Source organism: Xiphophorus couchianus, chromosome 20, assembly GCF_001444195.1.
Source record: "Xiphophorus couchianus chromosome 20, X_couchianus-1.0, whole genome shotgun sequence".
In the NCBI taxonomy this organism is placed as follows: Eukaryota; Metazoa; Chordata; class Actinopteri; order Cyprinodontiformes; family Poeciliidae; genus Xiphophorus; species Xiphophorus couchianus.
The window spans coordinates 16,241,075-16,261,298 of NC_040247.1; the positions used below are offsets into that span (position 1 = coordinate 16,241,075).

General features: G+C 36.3%; 1 protein-coding gene across 6 annotated transcripts; it reads left to right on the plus strand.

Annotated features, from left to right (window-relative positions):
- Positions 1 to 186: 186 nt before the first annotated feature.
- On the plus strand, positions 187 to 19,621 carry slc25a20 (solute carrier family 25 member 20). Of its 6 annotated transcripts, XM_028002274.1 has the most exons (18): positions 187 to 337; positions 449 to 567; positions 1,501 to 1,593; positions 2,186 to 2,313; positions 2,398 to 2,488; positions 2,578 to 2,695; positions 4,098 to 4,170; positions 11,811 to 11,813; positions 12,009 to 12,256; positions 12,343 to 12,375; positions 13,864 to 14,003; positions 14,567 to 14,673; positions 15,677 to 15,830; positions 15,909 to 16,010; positions 16,095 to 16,169; positions 16,618 to 16,683; positions 16,768 to 16,906; positions 19,408 to 19,621. In XM_028002274.1, exons 2-18 carry the CDS (start codon positions 463 to 465, stop codon positions 19,530 to 19,532), a joined length of 1,800 nt encoding a protein of 599 aa, XP_027858075.1. In that variant the 5' UTR covers positions 187 to 337; positions 449 to 462; the 3' UTR covers positions 19,533 to 19,621. The 6 variants fall into 6 exon arrangements, with proteins under 6 accessions (XP_027858075.1, XP_027858073.1, XP_027858074.1 ...); XM_028002271.1 differs by lacking the exons at positions 187 to 337; positions 449 to 567; positions 1,501 to 1,593; ... (3 more) ...; positions 4,098 to 4,170; positions 11,811 to 11,813 and adding an exon at positions 8,679 to 8,766 and having other exon boundaries at positions 11,965 to 12,256; XM_028002269.1 differs by lacking the exons at positions 187 to 337; positions 449 to 567; positions 1,501 to 1,593; ... (3 more) ...; positions 4,098 to 4,170; positions 11,811 to 11,813 and adding an exon at positions 8,713 to 8,840 and having other exon boundaries at positions 11,965 to 12,256.
- Positions 19,622 to 20,224: the final 603 nt, after the last annotated feature.

The following is a 20,224-nucleotide window of genomic DNA, read 5'->3' on the forward strand; positions in this document are numbered from 1 at the left end:
TGTAATAAATACAAACAAAAAATACGTATTTGTATATTCTGTATGTTTACTGCTGCTATGATTATTGGTTAAGTTCTTTGTTTTTTTTACTTTTTACGCTATTGATAATAAACAATATATTATAAATATATAATGAGAAGTAATACTAAATATTAAAAAAAAATACATTTATTTAGATTGTAAGACAGCTGAAAGTTTCCACCCGGACAATACAGATGTTCGTACCAAATGGTTGTGTCGCAGTTAAAGCATTCCGGCTAAAGTGGGTTAAAGGTCCTTTAGACCGCAGTGACAGCAGGAGCCCTTCATCGGTTCTCTCAGAGAGAAAGTAGCGCAGGTGAGGTGTTGTCTGGACTTTATAATTGTCTCTCATCGTGCCCCTGTGTCTCATCTAAGCCTCCAGCAGCGACATTTTGTCGTGTTTTTGTCTCACTCTCTCTCTCCGCAGAGCGGGAAGTAAAAATGGCCAAACAGCCGCAGCCGATCAGCCCGATGAAGAACTTCTTCGCTGGAGGTTTCGGAGGCGTTTGCCTGGTTTTCGCCGGGCATCCGCTGGACACCATCAAAGTAAACACTGCTAAATGTTGTGTCTGGGTTTGTCACCGCTTTACCTGGGGAAACGATCAACAAAGAGCATCCGGGTTCAGCAGAGGCTGACTATAAACACAAAACGGGCTGCAGCGTTCAGTGTGTTGGTGTCACTGCAGCGTCTCAGTCCTGCAAACCTTTGACCCAGATTCAAGATGCCGCATGATTTCTGCTGCTCAGATAGAAAGGTCACATGAAAAGTGGGATGTGTCCAGATCAACACCTTGAGCTGGCCAAGCCTGAAACCTCATTCAGTCTCATACATTAATTATGTGGGAGTTTGGCTGAATTTAACAAAAGGCAGATTAATTCAGATTCCTTGAAGTGGATTTGATCAGAATTTCGCGACTGAATAAGTGCTCACTAAGTTCATCACTTAAAGTTTTTAATGTCGGTGGAATAGGGTACAAAAAACAGTGTTTGTAGCTGATGAAGATTGTCTAAAGGTCACACATTTACAAAATTAAAAAAGACTTGAGATGCATCGTTCAGTTGATAATCTGAACATTTCTGCTGATAGGTGCTACAATACTATACACACATAAAATCTCCTTCATCTCCAAGTACAATAAACTCTCACCAGATACTTATTTAGGGACACCTTAACAAGGTGCATGTATAAAGTTTCCTAAGCTTAGCCGTTATTAAACTCTTCGAACTGCAGAAACTAAGAGATTTTTTTTGCAATGATACTTTTCTTGTATGATAGAAAAATATGTATTTCTCATCTAACAAAGGGCCGCAGCCTCAGGCACCCGTTTACCAATGCCTTATGTTGTTTACTTGTTTGTCTTTTGTTGTTGTTCTTTGGACAGACACTGAAATGTCAATTTTCCCCCCAGGATTAATAAAGTTCGTTCGTTCGTTCAATTATTCATTCATTCATTCATTCATGTTCTTCTTTCCTCTCAGGTGCGCCTACAAACTCAACCTAAACCAAAACCCGGAGAGAGCCTCTTATATGCTGGAACCTTGGATTGTTTTAAAAAGACCTTAGCCAAAGAGGTTAGCATGCAGACTTATTTTCATTTACCCTTCAAAGCCCAATACAAATATTTTTTTTTAAATCTGATTTTTGTAATTAAACTGTTACCTAAATGCTTTTACATAACAAAAAACCCCCCAAAATTTTGAAACATCAATAAGATTTTCCAATTTGTTTGTATTGTAATTGATACATTAGGTTTTTGGAGTAATATATAGTAAGACAAAAAAAAAATTCCCCATGGGTTTACATTTTAATTAAAAAAAAAAGTCAAATACACTGAGCAACATATGCGCTCTCCAGTTACTCTACTCTGTGGAGTTTTTTTAATTCTTCAGATGTATTTTGTTAAACAAGTGTCACAATTTGGGATAAATAAATGATACATTTGATGTCATAGAGTTAATCATTTAGAGCCAGAGTTTGAATGTTATATCATATCTGATATAAGAGAGCAAACCAACAAAATAAAAAAAAAACTCTGATACATTGGGTAATTGAGTAATGTTAAAAAAACAGACATTAAAATTTTTTTTAGAATTTGACATTGTAGTGTTAATAAATTATAATAAATTAGGTGTCCTTACTCCTCATGCTGATGTTTCCTCACAGGGTGTGAAAGGACTCTATAAAGGAATGGCAGCCCCAATAATCGGCGTCACGCCCATGTTTGCCGTCTGTTTCTTTGGGTTCGGACTGGGCAAGAAGCTACAACAGAGGACGCCTGACGATATCCTTACGTAGGTGACTGATTCACCTGAGCTGGTTGTGTTCACTCCACAGCTAGCAGCTCTTCCTCATCTTCTTCTTCTGCTCTCCTCCAGGTATCCACAGCTGTTTGCTGCTGGGATGTTATCGGGCGTTTTCACCACAGCCATCATGACTCCTGGAGAGCGCATCAAATGTCTCCTACAGGTCCGTTCCTGTTCCTAAGACCTGGATTCAAACCTCGAACATGATGTTTAGTGATGTGGGCTAAAGTAAGGTTTTGTGTGAGTTTCCAGATTCAGGCATCGTCAGGAAAGGTGAAGTATGCAGGGCCGATGGACTGTGTTAAGCAGCTGTACAAAGAGTCTGGGATCCGAGGAATTTACAAAGGCACAGCTCTGACCCTCATGAGAGGTTCGTCCTCACTTGGATTACGCTCTGATTTTATTTCCACATTTATAATATGAAAAGATTTAAAAGATTATAAAAAACCCAGGTTAATTGGGAATTGGGTCGAGCATGGCTGGGATCTGAAACGGGAGTGTCGAGTTTCCGCGGGCGAGGTTCTGAAACGTATCTTTACTTATCTGCAAACTTAGGCTCAACCGGCTTGTTTCATTACAGCAGAGTTTCAACTTGTTTGGTTGGAGTGATGGGAGAAACACTCATCTGTCAAGAAGAAATGACAGCTCTGTTTCAGTTTACAGCTTAATCATTTAAACACAACACATCTCTGCAGCTCCTGCTCTGGATTTGAGGCTGAATTAGCAACTTATGGACAATGTAGTCCAGCAAAAACTCATCTAAGCAGCTCAGTCCTCAGAAACTGTGACATTGTGTCAGAGTAACAATCCTCAGAGTGCAGTTTGGACTTTGGATCTTTGGAGGCCTCTTATCTTTATCGCATGCTTTGAATAACACCAGCCACCACTGTTAAATCAGCTATTTGTCCCGTAGAGTTGCATTAGCAACTTAACGAGTTGTTGGTAGGTCTGTCACAATAACTAGTTTTGCTGGATGATAAATTGTAAAGATTGTTGTTTTGAGACAATTTCCGAGTTGTATATTGATAACAGCTTAATAATACATGTTCATCCTCTCAAAAACCAATAAACTTTAATTTTGTAAAGAAAGCTTAACACTGGAACTGGAGGATATTTAAAAATTAAAAATAAAATGCAACAATAAAAAACAATAAGTAAAACAAAACTAGAAAAAAAACACACACAAAGTTGAAACTATAAATAAAGTGGATTAAAAGTCTCTGTAAACAAAATTTTCCTTCAAATTATTGGAAGTTATTGAGCTCATTTTAATTTATCATGAGATCAATTTGTTCATTGATTATTGCGACAGGCTTGATTGTTTGCATGTATTCCAGCCGTTTGATTTAATACAGATTCATGCAGATAAACTGAGGATTCAGTTATTTTATTGAAAAAGTGAAAATTCACTCAGCGATAAATTTTGAGACTTAGTTATCTTAGTTGAAAATTACAACATCACATAAGACCAAAGACCAATAAAGAAGATTTTTAAAATATAAATTGTATGTTTTGGGGGAAGACTGCAGCCTTAATGAAATAAATGCTTAAAATACATTTCTGAGCGTAAAGAATTTAACTCTTTGAACTGATTTACTCAAACTGCCTTTTTGAGGATATTCAGATTTATTGAAATGCACTTATGTCACTATTAAATTATGTCATAAATAACTTGCTTTTAAAATAGTGATTTGACTGTAAGGTGATTGGAAAATCATATCAGAGAATTTTAGGGTTATGTTACTCTCTTCTTTTTCTTTTTTTTCCCCCAGATGTCCCAGCGAGCGGCATGTACTTCATGTCTTACGAGTGGCTGAAGAACCTCCTCACACCTGCAGGGAAAAGGTGAGGACTTCCTCTTCCTCTTCCTCACAGGAAGTTCTCCGGGCAGAAAGACGAGCTGTCTTCTCTCCGCAGCCACAACGAGCTCAGCATCCCCAGCGTTCTGTTCGCCGGAGGGATGGCCGGGATCTTTAACTGGGCCGTTGCGATCCCCCCCGACGTCCTCAAGTCTCGCTTCCAAACAGGTTTTCTTCTTCAAACGTAACATTCAGACGTTCTTCCCTTTCAGAATATGAATGTTATCCGTTCAGATGGTTGTCCTCTGTGCTCATGTCCACATCAAACTTCAGTATGACATATAATATAACATTGAATTTTCTATTACATCTTTTTTCTTAAGAAATCATGCAAAATGTGAATTTTGCATGTTTTTATTCTTCCATTTGGGTCTCAACTGCTTCTAAAAACAGGCCAAGTGCTCAAAAAAAACATCTAGCTGTTTTCTAGTTGATGTTTTTTGGTGTCTGCTGTTTCAAAAACCTTCCCGATTGAGAAGTAATAATCGATGGACACTGCTCTGTTACCTGGCAACCCCAGCCCAGCCAGCCTGGGCCCAGCCCGGGACGCTCCATGTTTGATTTACTGGGAAATCTCGTTTTATTGTTGATCGGACAGCATTCCTACTCTCTGGAAAACTAGAGAATTAGATTATGGAAAATATGGAAGAAGAAAACGGAGTGAGGGAATTTGTTTTCTCAGAATATTCAAGTATCCAGATTATCCAGGTGCTTAATGTTGCTTCTATTCATCCACTTAGACTCAGTTTATTTTTGTTTTAGGTTGGATACAATTATCAAAATTATTTCTATTTTCTTTCAAAACATAAACATTTGTCATATTTTAGTTTACCTCATCCCTGTTATAGAATTAGAGTATTATCACAGGAGATTATTAATAACAGTAGTAAATTATATAAAAGTGAAATCAAATTGTCTTTTTCTTTTTTTTAAATAAATTTATATTGTTTTTATCTCCAAAATGTGGTGCTGGAAAAGTTTGAAAGCATACCTTGAAAATGCTTGAATTTTATTTATTGAGGGGAAAAGCTGCCTCTATAATAAAAACCCAGGTGTTTATTTCAGAGGAATCTCACGCCGCATCACGGCGAACCTCAAATCTCTCCCCCTCTCTCCCTCCATCAGCTCCTGAAGGAAAGTATCCCAACGGTTTCAGAGACGTTCTGCGGGAACTGGTCCGAGAGGAAGGCATCGGCTCTCTGTACAAAGGCTTCAACGCTGTCATGCTCAGAGCTTTCCCTGCAAACGCAGTGAGTCTCCATGCTTTGATCTTCAGCTTAATAAAGCTGTAAAAAGGCTTCAAGCAGCTGGATGAACATCTGGAGATGTAGAAGGTCATGAAAAGACAAAGTCGTGGACATGTAGGCAGTCGCTTGTTGGATAATTCAAATGTTAGTGATGAATTTAGGTTGAAGTTTGGTTTTCAGATTAGTCCAGTGAAGCACAGAGAGGCTTTGAACGTCTTTATTAATATTTGTTTGGTTGTAAAACAGCTGCTGTACGGAAGAACATTAGAGCTGATAATTTCCTCAGGAATTAATATTATTACAGCTAAACCTGTAAAAATATGTATCACTAGCAGGTGCTATTTGCCCAAGTCGTCCTTTAAAGTAATTTTCTTTGCTCTATCAGTAGTCTGCAGTAAGGAAATATTGTCTTATCATAATAATCTACGTTTCTTAAAATTATCCACCAGTACAAAGTCACTAAATTTTATTGTGATTTAATCAAGGGTCATAATCTGTCATGTCTTTTTTAAGTTTGCTCATATTTTTACCTACAAAAATGATTATAAAGTTTAAAAAAAATCTTTATAATCAAGGCTGCAGAAGTGTTTTAATCCCAGAGCTCGGAAATACATTCAGGAGTGGTATGTCGTAAAAAAAAAACTTGTTATAGTGAGAAACTTTCTTGTTTTAATAAGTTTTCTAGTTTTAACAAGATAAAGCTTCTGAATTTGAGGCTTTGCCTCTGCAATAAAAATGAGTTTATTTTTAAAGATTTGTTTTTGTAGAAGTCTCTGTTTGAGCCACATTGATCCAGTGATTATATTGAACCATCTTGGTTTAATCAACATAAGCAACAAAGTTATTGATTAATCTAATAAATATGTCACAAATCGGAGTTTTTAGGAATATTTCCCCATTTTTAATTACACACTTTCATAGTTTGATGTCTAAAGCTGTGAACATAAATTACTTTTGTCAACATTTAAACGTTTTCAGAAAAACGTGTTTTCTACTTGAGACGTAAAAACAAGTTTAATACAAATTTTAGGGTCATCCTAGGACAGAGCTAGCCTTTTAATGAGCTTATTTAAGATCTATATAGAAATGCTTAGCACACTAAGCTGTTAGTATAACCACTCTGAATAATAAAAAAAAATAAAAAAAAGAAGAAAAAGTCTTTAAAAAAGTAACTGGAACAACAGAGTGCAAGTCGAGGTCTAAAAAACTCAGAAAAATGCTTCAGTGTTTGAGACATAAAAACATATAAATTCCTGCATTTAACCACATTTATGCCCATTTTATCGAGCATTACTGACATGTTGGTTGATGTTTTTTGTCATTGCTCTGAACAAACTGTCTTTCTTCCTTCTCCTTAGGCCTGCTTCCTGGGATTCGAGTTGGCGATGAAGTTTCTGAACTGGTTAGCTCCGAACCTGTGATGTCGCCCCCCGAGGGGTTTCCTCTGGGAACACCAGGAATAATCTCTCTCTCACACAGAGAGAATCATGTGAAACGAAGAGATTTTTATCAGATTTCCAGTAAATTACTTGATTGTTGTTGTTGGTGCTGCAGAGGAACGGTTCAGACCTGCTGAGGCGACGGCTCGACTCCAACGGTGCCGCTTCACACGCATAAACAGAGACAGTTCGAATGTTCTCGCTCCTTTCAGTCTCTGTTGTTTTATTGTTTTGTTTGTTTTTTAACTAGAAATGGAGTGAAACGAACATGTGGTGCCTTACCTCTTCTTAGCTGCAGGTAGCAGGGGAACGTTTCAGGTGTGTCTTGGTGTCTGCCAGCGCCTTCAGTCTGCCACACGTCTCCTTCACTCTGTCAACACTTCACGCCGTCTGTCTAATGTGAAAATGTGATGGCAACTATAATAAGAATGAATGAGTGAATGAAAATAACATGTCAGCATGTAAAGAAGCTATAAAACAGATCCATCTTTAAGAAAATCCATAGTGCTGCTGCTTCTTTCTTCACATTTGTCTCCTTGTTTGAAGCCAGAGTAAAAAAAATCTCATCACACAAGCTTCCTAAACAGTCTTTTAAAAATGTTTGGATCTGCTGTGATGCGAATAAGACAAATAAAATTTCTTTATTAGTTTTCTGAAAGGTAAAAAAAAAAAAAATAGTGTAAATGCTTAAATTTGGGGGTAATATTTAGAAAAAAATATAAAAAATTAAAATTTGCATCACATATTCTGCAGGTTTTAAAAATCTTCAATGGATTTATTTTATTTTAGACTCCCAACCTTCAGCTCTTAATAACTAGAGTTAAAATGCTATAAAAAAATAAAAAAAGTGATCTTTATGGAATTATTTTATTGAATTTTTACAATAGGATGACAAATATATTTTTTAGATTTTCTTTTCTGTTTATTAGTTTAGGAACTGTTATATTTTTTTGTATAATTTTCCTAAAATATCAACATAGGAGAAAACATTCTAATCCTACTCTTTCTTTACTTTATTTTAAAATCTAAAAACAGAAATTGTAGCTTTTAAAAAAAATCACACTACCTACAGAAGATATTTATATAAAAAACATTTTTTTCAAAAGGTTATGTAATATTTGCAGCTTTAAATGACTTTAATTCTGCAGAACTGGGAGACAAAAATCAAAAATGGCCTTTTGATTGTAAAGGTTGCAGACTTTTGCCTTAAAGCTGTCGTATGTAACTTTTATAAAAGCATATTTTTTTACATTTTTGTTCAAACAATATGTTGAAAAAGTAAGAAATGAAACATAATCTGTGAAAATATCAAGCTCTTCTGCCTCCTCACAGTCTGCAACAATGCACCGCTCAAAAACAACCAATCAGAGGAGTCATAGTGCTGTCAATCAACCATGGGTATGCACTGCTTAAAGTGCTAATGGCAGAGAAACAACTGACTCTATCAGGAAAACTGTTTATCCGTTGTCATCAGTGGTGATGCTAACTAGCTTTAGTGTTCACAACAGGCTAGGTTGAGGTGAACCCGCCGTAGCGCAGCAGAGAAAATGTGGAAGGGTCCGAGTAACGCACACATGAGGATGATTGAGAGCGCTAAAATCCTCCTACTGGCTCTGATTGTTGTTGACCGAGTTGCAGGTTTTTGGAGCAGGCAGAGGAGCTTGATTATTTTACTCACGTTCTGCTGTCACAACTTAATGACAGTTTTAACAAATGCGTAAATAAAAAATAAAAAAACAACGTTTTTATAAACTTAGGTACTGCCGCTTTAAATGATGGCTGTCCTCAGCGTTGGTCTCCTGCCAGCTTCAGATGCTCCAACCCGGCAGATTAAAACGGTTCAACTATCTGCTCAGCGGGTCAAAGTTCTGCAGAGGCCCGATAAGGAGCCACCAGGTGAGTTGAACCAGGAAATGAACTAAATCATGCTGGACACCGACCGACTGACTCTGGACAGTCTAATTTTGAAGGTTTGGTCTTAAATCTCTTATTTTACTGGCATTTTTGTCTCTGAAGGAAATAGGTTTAAAGTTTGTAAAAATGATGTGAAACATCTTGAATTTAATTTCACTCTTTTAGCTTTCGTTTTCGATTGCTTCGTGTGATAATTTAGCACAAAAACTTAAGTGTTTCAATTATTTTTATTTTATTTGAAAAGAAAAACATAAAATACAGAGAGAGAAGCAGCTTTAGGAAGAAATAGTTTTTCTGAGTTCCTCTTAAAATAATTTTGCATTTCTTTCTTAAAATCTTGATGAGCTATATATCTGTGTGAAAGTGGCATTCATTATCTTTTGTGTATTTTAATAATTTGTTAACCATTTCTGCCAGGCTGGAATAATTATGAAGCTTAAAACTTCATTTTTAAAATCAAGGATTAGCTGCACAAGTTTGAGTTTATCCGTGATTCTTTCTTTTATCCACTCAGTGTCAAAATATGCATAAAGACTCAAATATACACAAATATTCACAAAAATATTCTAGGATGTTTTGCAACTTGTGGGTACTGTAGACTTGACCAAAAAGCTACAAGTATTTATATTTCAGCTGCTGGATTATAATCTGAACAAATAAAACTAGTGGCCAGTTTATTGAAAGCAGCATTTTCACATTTAGGAAGATTAGTCAAATTAAAATGTTTGTGTGAATGTTTCCAGCCTGCTGGTGGAAAAGTTGCTTCAGCTGCTTTATTTTCTCTCCAGTCTGACATTAAAGTTTGTCTTCATTAATTCATAGCAGTTTAAGGGATTTCAGAGGAGCAGTAGCGACGTTAAAGTATGCGATTAATCTAAAAAGTGTAATGCGTTAATATTACATAATGCAGATTAATCGCATTACTAATTCACACTATCTATTTTGACACTCTCTTCTGTGGAGGGTCACCTTGGTCTTGTACAAAACAAAATGCGAGTGAAAAGATGAGAGAGGAGAGTCGGACTGCTGTAATCAAATTTCGCTTTAAAATCGTCGCGATGAACATTTGGATAAAATCAAGGTAGGATGCAGCATAGTTTTTGTAACGATAAATTAGTCTTCCACCAAAGTACAACCAGTTTATAGTCCACATTCCTAAATTATGTTTCAAACAACATTCTTCCTTTCCTGAATATGAAAACCTGGAAAACTAATATATTTGTTTTTTTATTTTCATCTTTTGAAAACATGTAAATTTCTACATTTCTAGCTTCCAAAGTTAAGCACAGCAACTAATCACAACGCTAGAGTCTGATTAATCAGATTTTTTTTAAATCATTTGACAGCACTAATATATATATTTTACATTTACGTCTTGATTGAAGTGATGCCTCTGTATGAACTGAACATGAGTCTCTGGGCCCCCGTGGCCCCCCGTGGCCCTCTTTGGGACCGCCACTGATCAAATTACAGATCCAATCACTTCAGGAAGTTTCTATCAAAAACAGGCTGACGATTCAGAACAACCAGAATGAAAAGGTTCCCCGATCATGATGCTGTCTCCTGATCAGAACTTCTCATTATCATGCTAGTGAAAGTTGAAAGTTGTCGGGTCAAATAAATCTGTCTTCCATCTTTGGAGCTAATTTCCAAAATCCCAAAACGGAAAGTTTGGCTTTTGGTTCATCTGTACAGATATTCTGTTTTCAAATCTCTTTCCGATGTCATTTTATAGTTACTGGGCCGCCATCAGAACCAGAACAAACCTTCACTGGGGTCAAGGAGGGGTCTGTGTTTCCACCCAGTTTTCGGACGTTTTTGATATTTTTAGAAATCTTAGAATGGCTGCTCTCTTCTGCATCCAGCCTGGGTGGAGATAAACTGATGTGAAAGCTCCAGATTTTCAACAATCCTGCTGTGTTCAAAGACAGTTTTTTTTTTTTTTTTTTTGCCTTCGCAGTCAGGAGGTTAGAAAGAGTCTTGTGATTCCTTCATTATTTATTTAGCCATTCCCTCCCAAACCCCACATGGTGGATGTCAGGGCTGAAAGCTGGATTTTACAACTTTATTTTTAAAAATTATATAACAACGTAGAGGTAAGAAAGTGGCTTTTTTTTAATTTTTTTTTTAACCAAAGATAAATTTTTAAATATTTCAGCTAGAATAATAGGACCAATGCCAGATGAAAATGTAGCTTTCCAAGCTAATTTAAAAGCATAATGCTACACTGTTAGTTTAACAATGGCTGACAGGTCAACCACTTTGCTACGTCAAACCACTTAGGTGTTTAAAGATGCAGAAACTATTTTACTTTTCATTTTATTAATTTCTAAAACATGACATTGGTGATCTATTGACCTCCATCTGTAACTGCAGGTCATTATTACTGCAGTTCTCTAAAATCTCTTTAAAAGCATTTGACCCAAAGACTTCATCAACAAACACAACATATCCACAGTAATTATTTACTTAAAGCAAGATTTACATCGGGCTGAAAAGTTACTTGCAAATTAGTTTTGTTTTATTTCAAGTGGGCAAAGATTTTTGCACTAGAAACTAGATCAAAAATAATCTTAAGATTTTGTGCTTTTGCAGTGAAACAAAGGACATCTGATTTACTTACGAGGTTTTCATTCAGCATCGTTTGTGGTGAACACATGAGGGTATTTTAAATAATAATTTGAGAACTCCACAAATTAAGGATTTAGATATGCTGAAGCATAATGTGTGATCTCTTTAGGAAATGTTCATACTTGCACTTAAAAAACAACTTCATATCTAGAAATCTTAGTCTGCAAAAAACGCAAATGTGTTGATTTTTTTTGTGTGACTGCTGCTGACATCTTTAAAGTTTTGAGGCGTAGTCATTTTCTGTTCGATTTTATTTACTTTTATAAATCACTTGGTGTCATTTAAGCAGTTAAAAGCGCACCTCTTTTCCAAATCATGAAGTTCTGACACATACTCCATTGAACAGCCTTTAATTACAGATGATGCGGGCAGCGCTGGTCGATATTTGCCGGCAGGCTGTGCTAAATAAAGGAATCGATAAAGTGCAGAGATTTAGAGGAGGAGTCACTGGTTTCTGTGCTGATGGTTCAAACCTGCTGACATATTTCAGCAGGTTGAGCTCTGAGGAGATTAACTTCTGCTAGAAGTTTTTATTTGTTATTTTCCCAGGTGTCGAACCAGCGCAGCCTCTGACCCGCCGCTGCAATCATGAGTAACGTGGAGATCCCGGCCGGCCTGAAGGAGCTGCTGCAGGGCTACACGGTGGAGGTGCTGCGCCGCAGGCCTCCCAACCTGGTGGAGTTCGCCGTGCAGCATTTCACACGAATCCTGGAGAAACAAAAGAACGAGCAGCAAGCCAGGAAGAACAGCAGCAAGCCCGCCGCCAAGGAGGTCACGCTTGAGACGGCGTCAAACAAATCTAACGAAAACGACGAAGATGAGGAGGTGAAGGAGGCTCCCAGTGAGTGTCCCACCATCACTTAACAGACGCTGTGGTTGTGTGGAATAGTCAAAGTTTGCTACATTAACCTTTTGCCCTCTCTTCAGAGGCCAGGACTGGGAGAAGTCGCAGAGTCGCAGGTCAGTGAACAGCAGCACTGTTCATCAACTTTTCCAGGCCTGTCACCATGGCAACTTTGCCTGGACGATAAATTGTCCCGGAACTTATTGCGATAAACGATAATATTGTTTTGAGACCATTTTCAAGTAATGTACTAGTAATAATGGCATAAAAATACAAGAAGACATTCTCGATGATCAATAAACTTTAAATTCTAATGGACATTTAAACACTGGAACAGATAAACAACAAATATAATGAATCATGAAGTCATGTAAACAACATTTTCTATCAAAAACAGCTTTAGTTGAGACCAAAACACCAGACTGATGACTTTTATCAATCAGTTGTCAGAGAGAAAGGAGAAAAACGATAAATCAAGCAAATGAAACTTTTCTTTTCATTTATTATGCGATTAATTGGTTTATTGTTTATTACGACTGACCTAACTATTCCTGGATTCATGTTTGTGATTTTTGAATTCCTTTTTTTTACTCTGTTGATGCAAGTGCAGTTTCCAGGTTTTGTGTTTTGAAGCAAATTTTAATTTTTCATGCATTTTTTCTATTCCTTTTAAACTGAACAGAGCGATCTGAGCCATTCAGCAGTTTCTGTGATATTGACTCTCATTCAAATTGCATTTTTTTAATACATTATAATTTGACTTTAGATGTTTTATGTTCTCTGATGTGGAATCCCCTTAAAATGGTTTATTGCTTTGTGTTAGTAGGGATAATGTGCAACAACAAAAAAAGAAAAGATGATTTGCACCAGATTTAGCCTATTCTTATTTCCATTTCATCTTCTACTAAATTACAACTTTATGTTCTGTAAATGTACCAGTTTGCATATATGGGATAGAAAAATAGACATTTTAATAACTTTGTATGACTTATTAAAGTTAAATTGCCAAAACTGAAGAATAAGGGGTCTAAAACTAATAAAAATGATCAAACAGCTGATTTGTATCTTGCGGACTGAAGATGGAAAATGTATTTATTTTAAGAAATAGGTTTGTAAATATTGACTCTTTGAGAAATCTTTAAAGAATATTTCTTGTATATTTTCAACCCTGATGGAAAAATTTAGTTGTAAATGACAAAAAATAAAAATTAATCTCAATCAATGTCACTGCCAATTCCTTACACCCTCAGACATAAATTATATTCTCCACATTAAATTTGCACATGTGGGTGAATGAAAATCATCTTTTTGTGGTGATGGGGACTAAAACAGGAGCATTTAAAGGGTTAGAAATTAAATTTCTTAGTCTGGCAGTCGTTGTTTTACTCTTACAGCATTTTAGGGTCACAATATGAGGAAACTGGTTCTCCAGAGTTTCTCCTAATTGTTTGATTGACGCCAGTGATCAGTAGACAGGCTGTATTAATACAATACGTGTTTATTTTCTCTGACAGTCTTAAAAAAAAAAAAAAAAACAATTTTGTGAATCCGGGACTTATGAGGAGGACAAAACGTCAAAAACAAGCATGTCTGTTCCTTTGCAGTTTGTGCAGAAGCTTATGACCCTGATGACGATGCGGACGACAACACCGAGCCTCAGGTCGTGCATCCCAAGACAGAAGAGCAGCGCCAACGGCTTCAGGACGCGTGCAAGGACATTCTGCTGTTCAAGACTCTGGAGAAGGTAAACATAAAAATAAACTGAGATCAGCGTTCACATCTGTATCGCAAATGGCTCAGAGAGGATTTGATTAAAGGTTAAACAAGCTGAGGCAACACCCATGTGAGGTAAACGTGACATTTTCTCCTAAACATGTCAGAGCCAGGTGTTACTAAATCTCATTTCATATGGCTGGGAAAGAGTGAAGAGGATTGTGAAGATCTATTCAAACAGCAGCAGCAACAAACATTTTGAAGATCTCCGGCTGTTCAGAAGAGATTTGGTTCATTTTTAAACCACAGGGTGTAAATGTGGCTTACTGTATGATCTGGACTTACTGTAAAACACAGTGATGGAGAAAACAAAGTTTTTCCTTCCTCTGAACTCAGTCGCTGTTATTATTAATATATTAAAACACTTTAAAAGTTACCATCAGTCTTTATCCTGCTTGTGTGTTTATTTTTGAGACCTTGTGTTGTCGAAGACTCCTCGCATTTTAGCATTTAAGAGAGACACACCATCTTAGATAAGGCTTGGCAGTAAAAATTGCTAAAAAATATTTTTACATTTTGCTTATTGTCCGTCAGGAACAATTCTCTGAAGTTCTGGACGCCATGTTTGAGGTTTTGGTCAAACCTCAGGACCACATCATCGACCAGGGAGACGACGGGGATAATTTCTACGTCATAGACAAGTGAGTAAGAAGTTTTAAAATATATATATTTGACATGCATAAATTTGAATGCTTGGATATTAATGTTGACATAAATTTTCAAAAATTCAGACTTTAATCTCAGAATTGTAATTTTTTTTCTCCCAGAATCAGAATTTTTTAAAGTAGTTTATGCACTATTAGGCAAATTTAGTCTTAAAACTCAAATTTACCAATCACTGCACCTTTACAAATCCTACAACAAGGAAGAAACAGTTATGTGATTATTTTCAAAATAATACTAACACCATAATTGACGTACACCTAAGAATGCTTGGATATTAATGTTGACATGGATGGAAACAGAATTAGAAGTCAGAACTCTGAGGAAAAAAAATTGATTTCTGAGCAAAACGTCAACATTTTGGAGAAAAAAAAAATCAGAATTCTGAGGGTAAAAAAGTCTGAATTCTGAATAGAAATATTTTCAGAATTCTGAGAAAAAAGTCAGAATTTTGAAAAAAAAAATCTAAATTCTGAGGGGAAAAAAACTGAATTCCGAGAATAAAAGATCAGATTTTTGAGAATTCTGAGAGAAAAAAAACATTTGAGAAAAAAATCTAAATTCTGAGAAAAAAATATCAGATTTCTGAGAAAAAGGGTCCAAATTCTGAGCAAAAAGTCAAAATAATAATAGTAATTTAAAAAAATCAGAATTCTGAGGTTAAAAAAATCTGAATTCTGAAAAAAAAATTAAAAATTCTGAGAAAATGTCAGAATTCTGAAAAAAATTAAAAATTCTGAGAAAAAGTCAGAATTCTTAGTAAAAATTAGAATTCTGAGCAAAAAGTCAAAATCAAAAAAAAGAAAATCAAAATTCTGAGAAAAAAAATGTATTCCGAAAATAAAATATCTGATTTCTGAGGGGAAAAAAAATCTAAATTCTGAGAAAAAATATCAGAATTCTGAGAAAAGAAGCCAGAATTTTGTTGAAGATTTTTTGGTGGCACTAATCCTCTTCCGTACCGCTTTCTTCTCATCCCAGAGGTGTGTACGACATCTTCGTGGCGAAGGACGGTGTGAACGTGTGTGTGGGAAAGTACAACAACAAGGGCAGCTTTGGGGAGCTGGCCCTCATGTACAACACGCCGCGAGCCGCCACCATCGTAGCGACAGAGGAGGGCGCTCTGTGGGGCCTGGTGAGTGAACCGCGCCGCCTCGGTCTGACGGAGGCACCTGATGCTCCGTTACACACGAGGCTGTTTCTGACCCGACAGGATCGAGCCACGTTTCACAGGCTGATTGTGAAAAACAACGCCAAGAAGAGGAGGACGTACGAGGCCTTCATCGAGTGTGTGCCTCTCCTGAACTGTCTCGAGGTTTGTCGCTAGCAAACAATCTTCCCATAAAGATGCATCAACAAATTTATCAGGCATAAATGATGTCCTCCTCCTTCACCTCAGCTCTCTGAGAGGATGAAGATTGTTGATGTTTTAGGAGCGCGAACGTTCAGCAATGGAGATCGCATCATAGCACAGGTACAACAAACATTTTACCAAGTACTCTGGTCTGGTTTTGTATCGCAAATATTACACCTGAAATAAGACAAAACTAACTTACAAGTAATATTTCTGCAAGATCTGGGAGCTTGTTTTAACTCAATAATTCCTTAATATTGATGAGAAAGTTCTAGATCCACTAGCAGATTATTTCACTGATAACAAGGGAAAAATCTCTTATCAGTGAAATAATCTGTCAGTGAAACTAACACTTTTTCATCACTACTAAGGAATTATTGACTTAAAACAAGCTCCTCTATCTTGCTGAAAAGTTACCTGTAAGGTAGTTTTGTCTTTTTTCAAGTGTAGTAATATATTTGCAAAACAAAACTAGAATTTTGAACAAGAATTTTGGCGAGATTTTGTGTTTTAAATCAGTTTCAATATTTTAAATACCTTTATGACAGATTGTCCTCCTTTACTGCAGGGCGACAAAGCTGACTGTTTCTACATTGTGGAATCAGGGGAGGTGAAGATACTGATCAAAACCAAAGTAACTACATTTTCCATATTTATCTTCAGTCTGCTTTGAGGACAAGCAGTCCTGCAGCCTGACGTGTTTCTGTGTTTCCTGCAGACGAAGGCGGGGAAGCAGGACAACACAGAGGTGGAAGTGGCTCGTTGCTCCAGGGGGCAATACTTTGGAGAGCTGGCGCTGGTCACCAACAAACCCCGCGCAGCGTCCGTCTACGCTGTGGGAGAAACCAAATGTTTAGGTTTGTTAAACGCCAAACATCTATTTTATCATAATAGGTAGGATGCTTGTAAACCTGGATTATTTCTAGAGATTTTAGTTTCTGATTGAAAATCCAGTCCAATAAATTCATTTTTAGGAGGAAATTGGGAGATTGTACCTCTAATCTTCTATGCAAAACAAAAACTGAGGAGGCAAATTATTGTGCTTTAGAATATATATGTAAATATTTAAGATTCATCATTAGTGAAAGTTTTTAATTTGTAAACCAAAATGAAAGCAGATGCTCCACAAAAGAAACTGGTAGATATCTGCATCTTTTCTTTAGATGGTAGAGGTTTAACTGAATCTCTAAATGAAACGTTGAGCTTTCATTTCTGAATTAAACTGTTTTTAGTGAAATCTCAAAACGGTCATTTCTTTTTATTGAACCTTCTAATTCTACGTACTGACATTTCTATTACTCTTTTATTGCTTCATTTCAATCACATACTTATATATTTACCTTGCTGTGCACAAACATGCATACTTCTTGAACTTTATATTTTAACTTTAGTCACATTTTGACCACTTTTCAGAGTATTTTAGTGGGATGTTATGGGATGTACCAACACAAAGTGCCACGTAATTGTGAAGTTTTCCACATTTTGGAACAAAAAATTAAAATTAAAACAAAGTTTGACATACCCCACACATAAATACATTGAGTGTAGATCTGTGTGATTTAACCTCAGTATGAATTCACTTTTCTTTGCTGAGGAATGCAGCAAACAGGTCAAGGATTAAGTTGGAGGGACGTCAAGTTATAAAACATTATCCTAGTCTTTAAACATCTTAGTCAGTTTTTAAATTATGTACTGTTACTCTGAAATCTGGATTTATTTTTTATTTATTCGCTGCACTGCTTGAATTTTCCTGGAAAGCACTTTGATTATTTTTAGCTGTGAATGGTGCCATATAGATAAATCTTATTAAGCACCTGGTTGTTGCCACAGCGAACACATGAAATCGGTTCCCTGGTCACATGAACCAAAATGAAACCTTTAGGCGAGGAAAACGTTTGATGAAATCAGATTGTCTCCATGGTGAAGCAGGCAGGTCGGATTCGTTTTCCTCTGCAGAAACAGGAGAGCTGGTCTTAGTGGATAGAAAACTGAGCAACTCTGGAAGAAAACCTGCAAAAAAAAGATGCTTGAGATTTTAGATGGCATGTTAGAATGGTCCAGTCAAAGTCCAGACCCAAATCTAATTACAGAATCTAAGCCAAGACTCCAAAATTCATCTTTACAGACTCTCATCATTCAATCTGTTCAGAAATGCTCTAGTAGAGACAAAACCAAAAGAAAAAAATATGAGTTTTATCTGTAAAATATTTTTGTACTACTTTGTGTTGGTTTATCACATATAATCCCATTAATGTGAACGTTTTGGGGTTATTTTTGTGTTTGCATTTGATTTTATACAGCTACCCTTTCAGTTTGTCACAGAGCAAACATTGTAGGCTGAATGTCATCCATAAAACTGGGAGGGGGAAAAACGTCCGACAAATCAAAATCAATCTGTTTCATCAAGGTCAAAATCTGTTCTAGATTTTGACCTTCCATCCGGACCGAACGCTCTCACCGCCGCAAATCCAGGCGCAGTCGTGTCACAACGCGTGTCAAAAAATAAAACATCTCAATCACAGAAACACAAAAACAGAGAAATGTTTTCACCTGGATTCTCCCGTTTTCACTAAATAACACCAGACTACTCCTTATAATCATGTTTTTCTGTTGCTTGTTTTATAATTTTCCAATAAATATCACATAAGCATATTCAGAGTTGGGTAGTAACCAGGTACATTTACTCAATTACATTTACTTGAGTGACTTTTTGGTAAAAAATGTACTTTTATAAGTATTTGTACTACGCTGTATTTTGTTATTTTACTTGAGTAATTTTATTATGAAGTATCTACTCTTACTTGAGTAAATGTTCTACCCACTGAATGAAGAACAAACATCTTTAAACCAAAGTCAACAGATAAAAACACACACCTGCAGTTCAAATTTTATAATTATTTTATTGAAAGAAACTACTGTTATTTGGAAACATTTTCTTTTTCCTGATTTTGTCATTTTGTGTTACTTATATGAATTATTGTCATTAAAATACCAAAATTTCCACTTAACTTTATATTTCTGTTAAGTGTTGTGTAATTTTTAATTATTAAATTATTGATAATTTCATCAGTTACTCAGTACTCCAATAGACTTTTTACCAAATACTGTTTTTTAGTAATTTCTTGGATGGCTACTTTTTACTTTTACTTTATTAAAATATGTTAAAGTAGTGGTGCTTTTACTGAAGTATAATCTTTGGCTACTCTGCCCGCCTGTGAACATATCCAGAGTTGGGTTCAATTACATTTACGTGAGTAACTTTTCTGTAAAAATGTACTTTTAGGAGTATTTCTACTACACTGTACTTTTCACCTGTACTTGAGTGATTTCGGTCGTTAAAACTGAAATTGTCTTTCAGTAATTGACATCCAGGCCTTTGAGCGCCTGCTGGGTCCCTGCATGGACATCATGAAGCGGAACATCTCCCAGTACGAGGACCAGCTGGTGGCGCTGTTCGGCTCCAGTGACGATTTGAAACACTAGGACTGGACCCGAACCAGCGAGTGAACGCTTGTATGACGTAGCCGCTTTCTGGCCCCTCTGAGGCGCATTTAGTGCACAAACTGTTCCCCCTTTTTAACTTTACACCGACATACAAAGCAAAACGTTTTCTCTCTTTGTGTGTGAATCTATTAAGATAATGTTTTACCGTCGAAATAAAACAGAATGAAAACCACGGCTATGAGGCTGAGCTTTATTTAAAATATTTACACTTGAATTCGTCAATTTCTTATGCTAGATCAGCCTTTGAAACAAATATTTAAGCAAGTTATTTGGGATATTCTTCATGGCACTTTCCATAAAAATATAGTCATCTCGCTTATTTAGTTAAAGTTTTTTTGTTTTTTTTTTACCAATCTTACACAAAGTAATGTTTAATATCTAAACTGTCCTTTGTAAATCAGTTCCAACATGTAGGACTGTATGCTACGTTTTTTTAATGTTTATATTTAATCAAATCAAAACAAGGTGAAAATGTTAGATTGTGATGAGCAATTTAACATTTGATGACTTTAAAAACTTTTAGAAAATTCATGCCTTGAAACATTACAAAAGCAAATAACTTATCACTAGGAAACCCTTTACACCAGTGTTTGTCAAAATGGGGGGCAGCGGCCCGCTGGGGGCCGCCAGGAGGCTCTGTGAGGGCCTCAGGATGTTGGATGAGAGGAAAA

What these genes read in the sequence shown, in the direction of transcription:
- slc25a20 (XM_028002274.1), top strand. Translation starts at nt 463, where the DNA reads ATGGCCAAACAGCCGCAGCCGATCAGCCCGATGAAGAACTTCTTCGCT. An exon ending in AGGGCGCTCTGTGGGGCCTG is followed by an intron (nt 15,831 to 15,908) that starts GTGAGTGAACCG and finishes CTGACCCGACAG; the next exon opens with GATCGAGCCACGTTTCACAG. An exon ending in CTCTCCTGAACTGTCTCGAG is followed by an intron (nt 16,011 to 16,094) that starts GTTTGTCGCTAG and finishes CCTTCACCTCAG; the next exon opens with CTCTCTGAGAGGATGAAGAT.